At 35.0% G+C, this 13806-nt stretch overlaps 1 protein-coding gene across 1 annotated transcript in view; it reads right to left on the bottom strand.

The window, feature by feature from the left end:
* Positions 1-1974: 1974 nt before the first annotated feature.
* The window catches only part of LOC149897567 (uncharacterized), an 85791-nt gene continuing 73959 nt past the window's right edge, over positions 1975-13806 (bottom strand). Inside the window, exons 4-11 of the mRNA XM_090116362.1 lie at positions 12461-12577; positions 12003-12149; positions 8803-8946; positions 5665-5793; positions 4921-5014; positions 4596-4703; positions 3164-3296; positions 1975-2773 (exon numbers count right to left, since the gene is read on the bottom strand). Coding sequence (XP_089972488.1) covers positions 2701-2773; positions 3164-3296; positions 4596-4703; positions 4921-5014; positions 5665-5793; positions 8803-8946; positions 12003-12149; positions 12461-12577 — 945 coding nt within the window. The 3' untranslated portion in view covers positions 1975-2700. The remainder of the gene's footprint in view (positions 2774-3163; positions 3297-4595; positions 4704-4920; positions 5015-5664; positions 5794-8802; positions 8947-12002; positions 12150-12460; positions 12578-13806) is intronic.

Genomic DNA, 13806 nt, shown 5'->3' with positions numbered 1-13806 from the left:
ACCGGAAAAGTATGGCATGACACTACCGCCTACATCTTTTTTATGGGCTATCGGTGAATTCTAAAATTTTTGTGTTACAAATCGTTTGACTTTCGCTATTTATCCGACGAGTTCGACTAACGCCCACGCGACTAGTCCGCCGGTACCAGCGTTCTGAGTTCTGACCATCATTTTTCTTTTAGTCATTGCGTAATAAGACCTCTGTAGAACCGCCATTCTGTTACAAATGACCCGAAATTTTGTGTCAGTATCTCCCGGCCTATGTATGTGTCATATTTTGCAATTGTTTATAAATACAGGGTGATGTAATTGGTGTAGTACGAATATCTAAAAATCTATGAAGAATTTTGTGATACAGTAAATGGAAGAATTATAGACTATTTTACAGTATTTAATAAAATCATTTAATTTTTTGTTCATTTTCATTAGAAATGTCAATTTTTCTCACCAAGGTGGAAATTTGGATGATAAGGATCTTGTTAGAAAAATATAAATTTTGACTAAAATCGGCATTTTTTTTTTTCAAAAATCAAATTACTAATTAATAATCAGAGTTATCACATTATTAAAAAAAATAAGCCAAACTATACACAATTTTTGATGCAATCCTCAAAGATCATGGACATAGTGTATTGCGCCTTCCACCATACCATCCAGAACCCAACCCAATAGAGTTACTATGGGGCATAATTAAAGGGAAAGTAGCATCACAAAATGTGAACTTTAACTTGAAAACTGTGGAAGAATTATTTAGAAAGGAAGCAAATGCTATTAGTCTGGATATGTTTAGTGACGTTTGGAGAAAGACGCGAGAACATGAGGAAAAATATATTCAATTAGAACCAAAAGTATATAATTACACTGACTCATTTATAATAACATTAAGAAATTCCGACAACGAAACATCGAGTTCTTCGAGCGATGAAAGTTACAGTGAAGTAGAAGATTACGATTATGATTAGGTAAATAGATTCTTCTTCTTCTCTATAGATACTGCTTTCTGAATTGGTGGTAAATGTTAAAACTGTTAAACTGTTATGACGATTCAAAAGAGCTTCTAGAAGAAGTCTAATTGTATAAATGTTTGAGTTTGAGTTTAAAACCAATTGTGTGAAAATTATACAATAAACATGTAACACATATTTGTTAGCGCGTATTGGTAGGTATTACGTACTTACTACAAATATAATATTTCTTAGATATCTTTACTCGACCAAAGTCAGGAATTTAATTATTATTTGATAATTGAATGATTATTAATACTTTTATCCAATTGATTATTATTAGAATAAATAATTAACTTCATCAATTGATTTACTTTTAAATTATAATTTTACAGGTAAATTATGAGAGCTTTCATAAGTAATTATATTTGCATATATATATATATATATATATATATATATATATGCATATATATATATATATATATACATGCATATATATATATATATATATATATATATATATATATATATATATATATATATCTACAACGCACCCATTTTACAATTCAAGTCTAAAATGAAACTAGAGTCACATTTATTTTTGAACATACTGTAAGTGAAATTGCATAAGTGTGAGTACTGTGAACATGCCAGCTTTCCCTAATTGACCGATACCAACGCTCAGAATTTCCATTCCTTCATTAATTCCATTGCAAAACATCCACAAGGAGCCTGTTTATTTATTTTTACAATTCATTACTTTAAAATAACTTAATGTATCCTCGTAATTTTAAAGTACCACTTTAACGCAACAATAAAAAATGATGCCGAATTTTCGACGTAATACAAAATGCCGAGTCGTTTGTAAACATGGAAATGAATTGACAGGAATTTATTTTAGTTTTTAGTGCAAGTTTCATATTACAAATACTTGAACTAATTTATGAATATTATGTGGATATATCCATTGATTAATTTTAATAATGAATTTATTAAAATACTACTTATTTTATCAATTGCCCGAAAATTTTCCAAGAAGAAAATCAATTTAGAATATAGGTAAAATGTTCTGAAATTCATAGAAATGGGCGTAATAAATTAAAGTAAATTTCTTCTATAATATTGTATAGAGTAAAATTGATTCAATTTTTTGGTCTTGTATCACATTAAATATTCAATCTAATTCCCTATAGCTTTAATATTATGATTTATAAGAAAATTGCTCTTTGTATATATATATTAGTAGATATGATCTTCTTGATCTAAATACTAATAGGTTTCTGGGAACTATCGTATAGCAGTTAGGTTAACTTTTGGTATTGATATTATGCTATAATATTATAAATCTCTAGAACAGTATACGGATTTTTGGTGTTAACATATTTGTGACTTATTTATTATATACCTAGAGTTTAAATTGGGTCCTTGTCACAATGGGCAGCGTTGGGCGAGTAGAGGCAATCACGATAGTGTAGAGGGCCTAAATGTCTATGATCGGCCGTTATTATAGATGTTTAGTTTCATAATCGCCGTAATGGCGGCAAACATCGACGATCATTTGTTGGGCCAACGCTGCCCATTGTGAGGAGGGCCCATTAGAAGTACATCATAGTCTACAATCAGGTACATTGTAATAAAACAATAATATTTTTGGGTCCAAATCATTTTAAACGATGGGGATTTTAAATAGCTAAGCTTCCTATTTACAGAAATTATTTACATAACATTATCCTAATAATACTTTGACTAGATATTATGCTAGGTTGATATTGACGCCGACGCCGTTCACGAAGTCATCCCGCAAGACTGGTAGAAGTGCTGGGTGTCTGAAACAATAGTTTTTATTATTCTTATTTTATAGATAAATTGTTGGTGATCGAAATAGTGGGTAGTGGGATCTGCACAATCCTAGTGTTTTAGGTACTTGTAATTCACTTATTTTGATATGTTTTTCGCCGACTATCTTATTTGTATTGCACAGCGCTGTTTGTATTTCGTACTGCTTCATATTCGCGCCTTTACACTGTTTCATACGATGTGAACAGTATGAGACGGTATAAAGGCATGTCCGCTAGGAACGTTTGCAGGTACACAGGCTCCTAACAGCTGAGCACGTGAAAAATATAAAGGCGTGGACTCACGTCCGCTAGGAACGCTTGCAGGGATACAGCCGCCCAACAGCTGAGCACGTGAACAATATAAAGGCGTGGACTCACTCGTGCGCGTGCTTGTGCGTGGCGGCGCGCGCGCGCGCGAGCAGCGACAGCACGGCGCGCTTAGTCGGCGAGATGGCGCCCCGCGCGCCGCCCAGCAGCGGCCGCTTGCGGGTGCCCCCACCCGACCCAACACCTGAGCATAACAACAATATAAAGGCGCGAGGACAACAAAAAAATAGGTAGGAGAACTAAGTTTACTGAAAAGAACAAAAACACATGGAGCTGCCGAAGTACAAATATGAAAAAAAAAACTTTTCAAAATGATACACAGCTATATTATTTTTTTATTTATTTATTTATAATACTTCATTGTACAAACATGAATGGACAAAGCAGAAAAAAAAAGAACAAAATTACAAAGGCATCATTTGTACAAAAGGCGGCCTTATTGCTGAACAGCAATCTCTACCAGGCAACCAGGTAGGAAAGGAAATGTAAGAAGGTCGTGGGATAGCGCAAAATAAATGACTATAATTACAATTACATATAACAATACATCGCAAATAATGTAAAATAGACACATATACACACATATTAATATAAACTAAATATTACCTACATATTATATACTTCAAAAATATGTAGGTACATACTAAAATACATACATAAAATATTACTAAAATACATATTGTACATACACATACATAATATTAAATATTATTATATTGCTGGTGTTGTAATATGTGGTAATGTGAAATATTGCGTGTATTATTTTGTAACACATTAACAATTATAATTTTATTGTAATATACAATTATAAACCAAAATATATTTCACATTTGAAGTTTCACCGTAGAAGTGATTGCAATAGGTATAAAAGGAAATTGCTGTAGCCGCAGCTTGTTTCAACTATAATTGGAATTTTGATTTTGTAAGAGAAGTGCGGTTTTTAGGTTTTTGGCAATCGGAGCGATTGTTCAGATTCCTATAAAGAGCCGTCGTAACAGACATTTAATTAAATATCAAAAGATTTGAAACAGTTTGTTTTATTTTGCTGTAAAATTTTACGGAATTCAATCACTTTACGGGGGTTAATATCTTCTCTTTTTGTTTAAATATTATTAGGATTTGTATCAATCAAATCATCAAGTTAGAGTAGATCATGACTTAGTATATTTAGATTTCCTTGACGTGATGCAGTGACACGCGGGGCTGGGCCGGTACGAGTGCTGCGTGTCAGCGGGTGTAAGTAAGAGCGACGTACCGACCTTGCGAGGCGAGGTGCACGGCGGCCGGCTTGACGTGATGCGAGTGACACGCGGGGCTGGGCCAGTACGGGTGCTGCGTGTCGGCGGGTGTAAGTAAGAGCGACGTACCGACCTTGCGAGGCGAGGTGCACGGCGGCCGGCTTGACGTGATGCGAGTGACACGCGGGGCTGGGCCAGTACGGGTGCTGCGTGTCGGCGGGTGTAAGTAAGAGCGACGTACCGACCTTGCGAGGCGAGGTGCACGGCGGCCGGCTTGACGCCGCGCAGCGCGGGGTGCGCGTGCAGCACGCCGCCCAGCACGGGGCTGCTCAGCCCCAGGATGTCACCGCCACCTGCCCGGTGCTCTACGTTAGTTTGTTAGAAGCAGCAATTTTAGTAATACAAAGCCTCTAATGCATTACAATTTCACAAGATCTGAAAATTTAGTTAAACCCTGGCTGAAATAAATACGAATACTTAGATCTGTTAGTTGTGTTAAATATTAAAATAGATAAAAGAATAGTCTAAAAATACAGAATTTGCTTATATATCAGAAAAAAGAAGTCTTACCAAGTATCGAACTTTGCGTAAGAAGATGATGTGTAGGCGGTTGTTGAATAAGCCCTCCTCCTACTAATACTCCGTGGTTAGAGGGACTTGTTATCTGCAATATTTTTCATAATAACTATCATGTACTACATGTATGGGTCGGTTAAAGTAATATAGTAGGTATTATAAGGGATTAAATTACTTGTTTTTGTAATCGACAAAGTGTGGGAAGGAACATATTCCATTAATGTAAAACTACACCAAATAATTTTATTTTATGCCTATTTATTTAAAAAGAAAACCAGCAAGCCAAATATATTTAGGTAGAGGTAGTATTGGAATAATTTATACAATGGTCGGTAAAAGCCTCCGTTGTCAAACTTTAAAGTGCCCATTTATTCGGGTATCGGTGTACTTTGAAGCGACTTTGCATATAAAAATATCAATTCACCAAGAATCGTAAAGGAATACTACCAAAAGAAAGTTGAATTTAATGTGCCTATTATTTTTAAAATATTTTTATCAAGTTTGTATAAAGGATTTCTCAGATATTATAATGTACAGCATACATCAATGGAACCTTAACCATAGTTTTTAAACAACATTATGACGTAAAAATGACACAGGTTTCAAAATATTTTAGCTAAAATGGTCCTTCGAGGCAGTTCTTGAATTTCAAAGGACCAGTTGAACAAACAAATAAGGCAAGTAAAATTAGGCTACAATACCTGATGTATGGAGACACTAGTACCTAGGGTACAATACCTGATGGTGCGGTAGATGTTCAGGTGCGGGGTTGGGCGCGGGCGGGGAGAAGTCGCGCGCGCTCGGAGCGTGCACTGGCAGCACGGGGGCACTCGCTAGTGACGGGGTCACTGGAGACACCGCTAGTACCTATATAAACATTAAAAAATAAAATATGACTAATAATTTTCTTTACTAAAATTATAATAATTCTATACTAGCTTTCCGCCCGCGATTATGCCCGGAAATGTCGTGCATGAATTCACGTCGCTAATGTGGAACCGCCATTACAAGTATTTACTGTTTTCCGCCAATAAATAACTACTATAAATGTGGACGTTTGTAATCATGGTAACCTATAGATACTATATTATGATTTTAGCAGCAGCTTCTACGTCCACGACGGGCTTCATGAACGATTGCGATTTGCGAGCATCCTATGAATGTGGAGGACACGACTTATGTTGTGATTTGTGAATTAGCAGCGTGATATCGCGCGTGAATTCAAGGCGCAAATGTGGAGCCACCATAATGTATCATGATATTTTTTGAACGTGAAACTAACATCACAATTCTAACATATTGATGAATGTTAGTATTGAATGTGTGTAAGTGTATTAATCCATTAATAAAAGCAGACGTCTATTAATAAATATTGAACAGACGAAATAAGAATCACGATAAATAATTTACGTATAACAGACCCATAATATATGGGACGAATTTAATTGCAACACTTATCCAAAAAATAATTATTAATTAGCATGGAATATAAAAAGAAATTAAAGACTAAATCATATAATAACGTTAAATTAATCCTAATAATCCTAATAATAAAGTTTTTGAATGGCGTGCATTATCTTCTTAAAAGTCAATTCAATGAAAAACAATAAAAAAAAACATGAACATAATTCACAAAATGTTCGTGTAATTTGTAATAATTAACAACAACTATCAAGTTATTTCATAACTCAATATTTAACTAACAATAATTTAATGACGTGGAAATCCAAATTAATGAAAATCATATAATTTGAAGTGCAATTAGACGATAATCCGATCGCATCACTTGATCTCATTTGCGTACCAATTAAATTGAACACCACTAATTGATTTCCATCATTATCTATGATAATAATTATGTATTACTAAATAATTTAATAATAATAGTTTGTACATACGATGTACATATGCAATAACAGCAGATATTTTCTGTAGTCAAGCTGTAGTCATTCCATGACTTAACGTTATTGATGTGAAACTTCTTTAGGCGCGTTGAAAGTAAAATTTCAACGTTACGTGGAGTAAAGCGACGGAATGGTATCTTTGAATCTTGCCAAAGAAGTTTCACTTCTGACACGTGAGCGGTACACACGCTCTTTTTTACATTTATTTGTTTCATGAAATCATTACCATCATCAACAGTATTTTTCGTCTTTTCTGCAAATACATCCTTTTACGAGTATACGAGACTAAAATAAACATAAAAGACGAAATTCGACTACCACTAAGAATACAATTCTACAAACATTGAAATAAAATTGAATACTTAAATAAAGATACATGAAAATTTAGTATAACATAACAAAAACGAAAACTGTTCGTCTATCATAAAGCAATTTGGACCGTGAAAAAAGTTGTGAAATTAATTCAGTCTCCAACCAGACAATTTAAAACGTTGATTTAAATATAATATCTCACAGTGTTTATATAAGAGTTCCAGTGAAAAATGATTTAAAACAAATATTTTATTGACAATAGCATTATGAAGCGTTTTATGAACGTTTCATTTTTTTTTCTCTTAACTTGTACCTAAAATACAGGATGTTTTAAGAATGACACAATTTGCTTCGCGTAATTTAAAGTAGGTATATGCTTAACTATTCTCTCAGTCTTGTTTTTATACTTTCCCGAATATAGCTTTCTGTTTTCCAATGAAGCGTTGTTGTTGTTGTTCTAATAAACTTACCTTATATTTTTACGGCTCATTTAGGATGTTAAAATTTTGTATGAAATCTGTTGTAGGTATTATTAGTTATTACTACCTAAATATTATAAAACAAAGTCATCCGACACGTGTCTGTTCGTACTACTGCACTAAACTACTGCACCGATTTTCATTCTTTTTAACTAATTGATAGTTGTTCTTAAGGAAGGTTTTAGTATATAATTTATTAAGTTTTAGACAAGCGAAGCCGCGGGTAGAAAGCTAGCTAAAATAAACAATGATTTGTATTATTCGAAGCTCTTGCAAAGCTAACGAGTTAGCCCATTTGCGCCAACTGCATTTCTAAGAACACGGTTCTAGCTATATTTATTATTAGAATATTTATAAGATTTCATTCCCAAAGGAACGGATATATTTCTACGAAGTCGATTCTCAGAGATAAATCTGCTTTACTTCAATGACTCTATTATACTAGTAGACGCGGCATACGCCAACATCATTGCACTAAAAAACAGCGTAATTAATACATACCTACTTACTAACGCATTATCACCAATACAGTTGTTCTCTCTTTCACTCTCACGCACGAGACTTAATACATGTCTCACTCATGTACTTCGTAATAACAACTGCCGATTAAAATAACGTCCAGCTACGACGCTGAATGGTGCGTGACTAAGTGAAACTCGGGCACTTAGCTGAGTTTTTTCTTGCCAAATTAGAGAGCGGGTAACGTATTTAGCTTTTTTATATATCATAGCTTTACTTAACTATAACGACACACCATCAATTTTGAATGTTATCTTTAGAACGCATAAGTTTGCTAAAGGTAAGAGGAAATACATTTTGCTATATTTTAAATTTTGTTTTTTTCTATGTATCCCTGAGTTAAACTTACAAAACCAAAATAAATTAGGCAGATATTTGTATAAAAAACACTATCCAATAATAATATGTCATCATCCTACTTATATTATAAACGCGAAAGTTTGTACGTTTGTTTTTTACTGCTTCACTCAAAAACTGCTGAACCGTTATTCATAAAATTTAGTGAACACTAGAGCATAGCTTGGATTAACACATAGGTTAGTTTTTATCCCGAAAATCCCACGGGAACGTGAACTATGCGGGTTTTCTTTTGACTACGCGGGTGCAACTGCGGGCGAAAGGCTAGTTACCTACATATAATTTTGAATATCAAGCTAAACTACCTTCTGTTTAGAGTCTCGTAGAGGCAGAGTTTCTTCGCTATTACTTCTAGAAGAATCTGTAGGTGTAGGCCGCCTCTGTTCATTCTGTGATGACAATATTTGCATCTCCAGCATCTGTTCTTGTCTGATGTCGTCATTATAATCCTGTTCAAGGAAACATAATAAAAATTGGTGGAAAAAAAATGGATAGTAAAATTTAAGCAGTAATGGGTAATTCTAAAAGTATTTATAAAAAGAGAGATTTAAAAACATCAGAGCAATCAGCAAGGGCATATTATCACATGTTTAATTGTATTTTTTAAGCTATTGGATAGCTTCTATCGCGGGCCTTGAGCGCGGGGACCGAATCCAGAAATTCCGTAACGAAAAAACCTCACGCTCCCCACTCCGACGGACACGGAGGTGTGGCTTGAGGTTTTTTTCGTTACGGAATTTCTGGGTTCGGTCACCTCGCTCAAGGCCCGCGATATAAGCTATGCAATAGCTTAATAACATGTGTCTTGTTATTTAGATTTCTATGAATTGAACCTTACACTATCCTATACACAACAGTGAACGTTTTTTTGTTCCCCGGTTCAGCTTGAATACGTAACACAATAGTACTAAATAATGGTTAACCAATGGAATACTCCGTACACGTCACACGTGTTTCGATTAATTTATCCCGGACAATAGGCAGTATCTCAAGTCATGTTCCATACAACGGTTACACTCGAAGCATCACAGAATTGTGTGAAACAATGAGCTTAACAGACAGGGTGATTGTGGCTACATATCTATATATATATAGTTATATAAGGTATATAAGGTCGTCAGCTGTTGATGAATAAATCATAGATAAATAATGCACTGCAAATTGTATTTAATGTTTAAAATGACTCATTAGTATTAGTTAATAAGTTAGAAATGTAAGGGGAATTGAAAAGCCCTGCTTTTCGTGATAAACACATAATATCTTACACTCTACTTTATTGTGTGTAGTAAATACGAAAACTGAAGGAAATAAAATGTTATGGATCCTATTATTATAGAATGTAGAACCTTTTTTTTTTTTGTTTTTTATAGTGGGGAAATCTACCAAAGATACCCACGGCTCCCGGGGAAGGAGCCGTGGGTTATGTCGGATTCTTACCGACTAAAACCCCACTGTGTTCCGTCGAGCCGCTTTAATGATGGGGCCGCGGGTATTTGTTAGAATTCTTCCGCGGCGCTAGGCCAGGCGCAAGCCAAGAACAGGAAAGGTGGTTTGCCTGCTCTTCCCTCCCGTGGGCGGCATGAGCGGAACACGTCTCAAGTCGCCTCAGCGCACCGGACGATGGATTACATTCCCCGTTCCACCGCCCGGCGCCCTTCGTCAAGGAATCATCAAAACATTATTCATACGGAAACATTACATCAAAACATTATTCATACGGAAGTAATAATTGAAGATATTTAATTTAACCACTGTAGCTATATTAAAACAATTTTAACAGTAAAAATCTTCAATCGCTTCAGACCTCGTATAAAATACATCCGTATTTATTTAATTAAAAATAAAGGTGTGCATATTCTCATAGCACAAAAGGAATTATTATCTCGATCGCACGATCATTAGAACAAATTCAACAATATTGCAGAAAACACGTCTGATTCTCAACAATAATTTGGTAGAGAGTGGCGGCAAAATTATTATTGTAACTTATATTTGCGGGTGAATATTCCTCGGAAATATTTCGTGATACCGTATAATTTCACGTCATCACGTAGAAAATGGTAATTGTTTTGGTTTAGAATTTACATATTTTGTCTGCAATCTAGCTCTGGATTTCTGACGGCTCAATTTAGTTTTATCACAACGAAAGAATACACAACATTTTTTCGTCTCAGACGTTCTAAGAATGTTTAATTATTTTCTTTTTGATGAAACCACGATTATTAAAACACCTCGATATAGCTTGAGTAATTTATTCTTTTAGAATATGATAATATATTATAATGAGGGAATAAAATGAGTATGTATGATATGTTAAACACCATGTTGTGAGCATTTTAAAACTGTTATAACGAAGTGTCTGGTAGATTTTCCCGCAGGGATATTCGCTTGGTAGTTGGTACTCGGGTTAAAAATAGTTTTAGCTATGGGTTAATAGGTAATTCAGGCTATAATCTATTTCCGTACCAAATTTCAAAAAGATCGGGATAGCTGTTACGTCTTATAAGTTGAATGTAAATTCATAAAACTTATAGACATATTTTTTTAAATTAACTCTATCACTCTTTATTATAAAATTTAGCCTGTTGGCTAAATGAAGCCTCCTGGTTCAAGATATCTAGGGTATAACGGAATAATATATTTCTTTAGAGATGAAAACCTTGAAGAAGGACAAAGGTGACTTTTTGTCGCGACAGCAAAATTCTAATTTAATTTTATAAGCATGGGCTGTTTGTTGTACGTACTTTATCGTGAAAATATTATACGAGATATATTAGTAATTTAGTATAACACAATTTTGCTTATTTTATTTATTTGTTTTATTTATCAATTCTTAATTGCACTTAAAGAGAATAAAAGAGAAATACAGACACTTAAATATAGCTTAAACTAAGTACAAATGGCGGTCTTATCGCTTTAGAGCGATTTCTTCCAGACAACCTTTGGTACAGTAGAGGAAAACGTATAAAGTATAAACTTATAAACTTAGTACTTTATTAAAATGTTAATTAGTAAGAGCTTAATTTTATATCAAAAAGAGTCTATAAAAAGGCAGAATAATCGCTCAGCATATAATGTAATAAAAGCGTCGCTTTAAATTAATTTCGCGTAGTTCCATCACCACGTATGAAGGCTCATAATTTTAAGCACATGCTCCCGATTTGGTCATAAAATCATTTTATACGAAGCGCTTTACATTGTAACAAAATTGATATTAAAGTTGAATGTAAAAATAGGTTTTAAAACGAATATGTTGAACATGAAATATCTTAACGTACAGAGAAGTTCTAGTCATAAAAAAAAGACGTGTGGCACTCGGGGACTGCCGCGGAAAGCTATTGCATTCAAGCCCGCGATAGAAGCTATGCAATAGCTTAAAAATTTCGAAAATATAGGCTGTAGAATATTTGTATTAATAATAAGCTAATACCTAATTATTATGTTGTTACAATATTTTCACAGAAAGGTGCTGTTAAGTGCCCCTGCTACAGTGTATCGAACTTACTGGCACTAGGAATCTCCTGAGCTCGGCGAGCGCGTAGGCGATGCGCGCGTGCGCCTCAGCGGGCGTCGCGAACGCGCTGATCTCCACGTGCAGTTCCTCCGACAGGTGAGAGAACTTTGGGTCACCTGACATGCGGAGCTCTTCTTCCTACAATAAATAAATAAGGTTTAATCATCTTACCGATGTGGCGTTTCAATTGAATATCAATTTGTTTATTTAACCATCAAAATGTTCATCCTGAAAACTGCACGTGAAACATACTATTACATATTTACATTCCTAATTTACGTTTAATAAGGACCGATAGTTCATCAAAATTTTAATACATTTCTGTTTAACTGTTCGATAGGTAAGTTATAAAGCATAGCGTCTATACAAGAAAAAACCGATCCCTTTTAAGCTCGATTGGGTTATAAATATCACGTGTTTTAGTAAGACAATCCACATACAATATTTACTTTTTGTCTATCCTTCATGGATCCTCGTCCTAGAACCGCCATTTTGCACATCGTATCTTCTTGTAGACGTTTCAGCGAATTGCCTTTTGGTCCCAGTAGTTTTCCCACGAAATTAAACTGCGAACAAAATAAGTGTTTAATAAATTATCAAAAACATTTAAAGTTTGTCATTAATATGTACTCGATAGAGGAATTCATAGTAACATATTCGTTTTTATATTTTAATCTTGATGTACCGATAGCATTAACCCCCAACCTCGAATTACTGGGTATGTCGATTTCTGCAAATCTAAACTTCCGTCAATTCATTGAATCCAAAGCCCAAGTAGCTGCCAAAAAGCTTGGCATATTAGCAAAAGTGAGACATTACTTCACACCGGCACAGCTCCTTCAACTCTACCAAGCTCAAATTCGGTCGTGTGTGGAGTATTGTAGTCATCTTTGGGCGGGTTCCGCCAAAACTCACCTTGGTGCTTTGGAATCAATGGAGAGACGTGCTTGCAGAATCATTGGCGATCCCTCATTAATTCGTCGTGGCCTCCAAAGTCTAGACCATCGCCGGCAAGTAGCATGCCTATCGGTTTTCTACAGAATTCACTTTGGTGAATGTGCGAATGAACTCCACCACCTGGTTCCATCTTCCCCATTTCTTCACCAAACATCTAGACGGGGAATGGGATTCCATCCCTTCACAGTCGACATTCCTCATGTACGTACGCAGCGTTATGCAAATTCTTTTTTCATCCGAACTGCGAAGGAATGGAATTCTCTTCCATCGTCGGTGTTCCCCGTAGACTACAATATCCAGCTCTTCAAGTCCAGAGTGAATAGGCTTCTTCTGGGTAGACGTGCTCCTAAATAGATCGCATCACTGCTTTACATCAGGCAGGATAGCGGTCAAACGTCTACCTATTTACTATAAAAAAAAAAAAAAAAAAAAATCTTATCCTCATACATGCTTGTGCGTACTACGTAGGTACACATACTCATTACTTTATTTGCAACCATGGTAACCTATAAAAAAAGCTGAAAAATAAACACATATTTTATTCAATCCAATCCAAGATCCAATCCAATCAATGAAGTAAAATATCACGAGGAAATCGGCACGTTTCAGAACGAAAAAGTTCAACGACCTGTGACATTTGTAATACGACCACGCTCATCAAATGTCAGCGTGGGTGAATATAACCTAACATCTCTGAGCGTTGGGTGAGTAGACGCAATCAAGATAGTGTATAGGGCCTAAATGTATAGTGATCGGCCGTCATTGTAGATGTTTAATCATAATTTAACTTTTTACTTTTTGGATTGATGCAGTCGAAAATACCCACATATCTCTACGA

The sequence above is a fragment of the Colias eurytheme genome, chromosome 25 (assembly GCF_061535395.1).
Source record: "Colias eurytheme isolate Ceu_HAF_F1 chromosome 25, ilColEury1 Martin Lab GWU primary, whole genome shotgun sequence".
Taxonomy (NCBI): Eukaryota; Metazoa; Arthropoda; class Insecta; order Lepidoptera; family Pieridae; genus Colias; species Colias eurytheme.
This window is presented reverse-complemented; position numbering and strand designations above follow the sequence as displayed.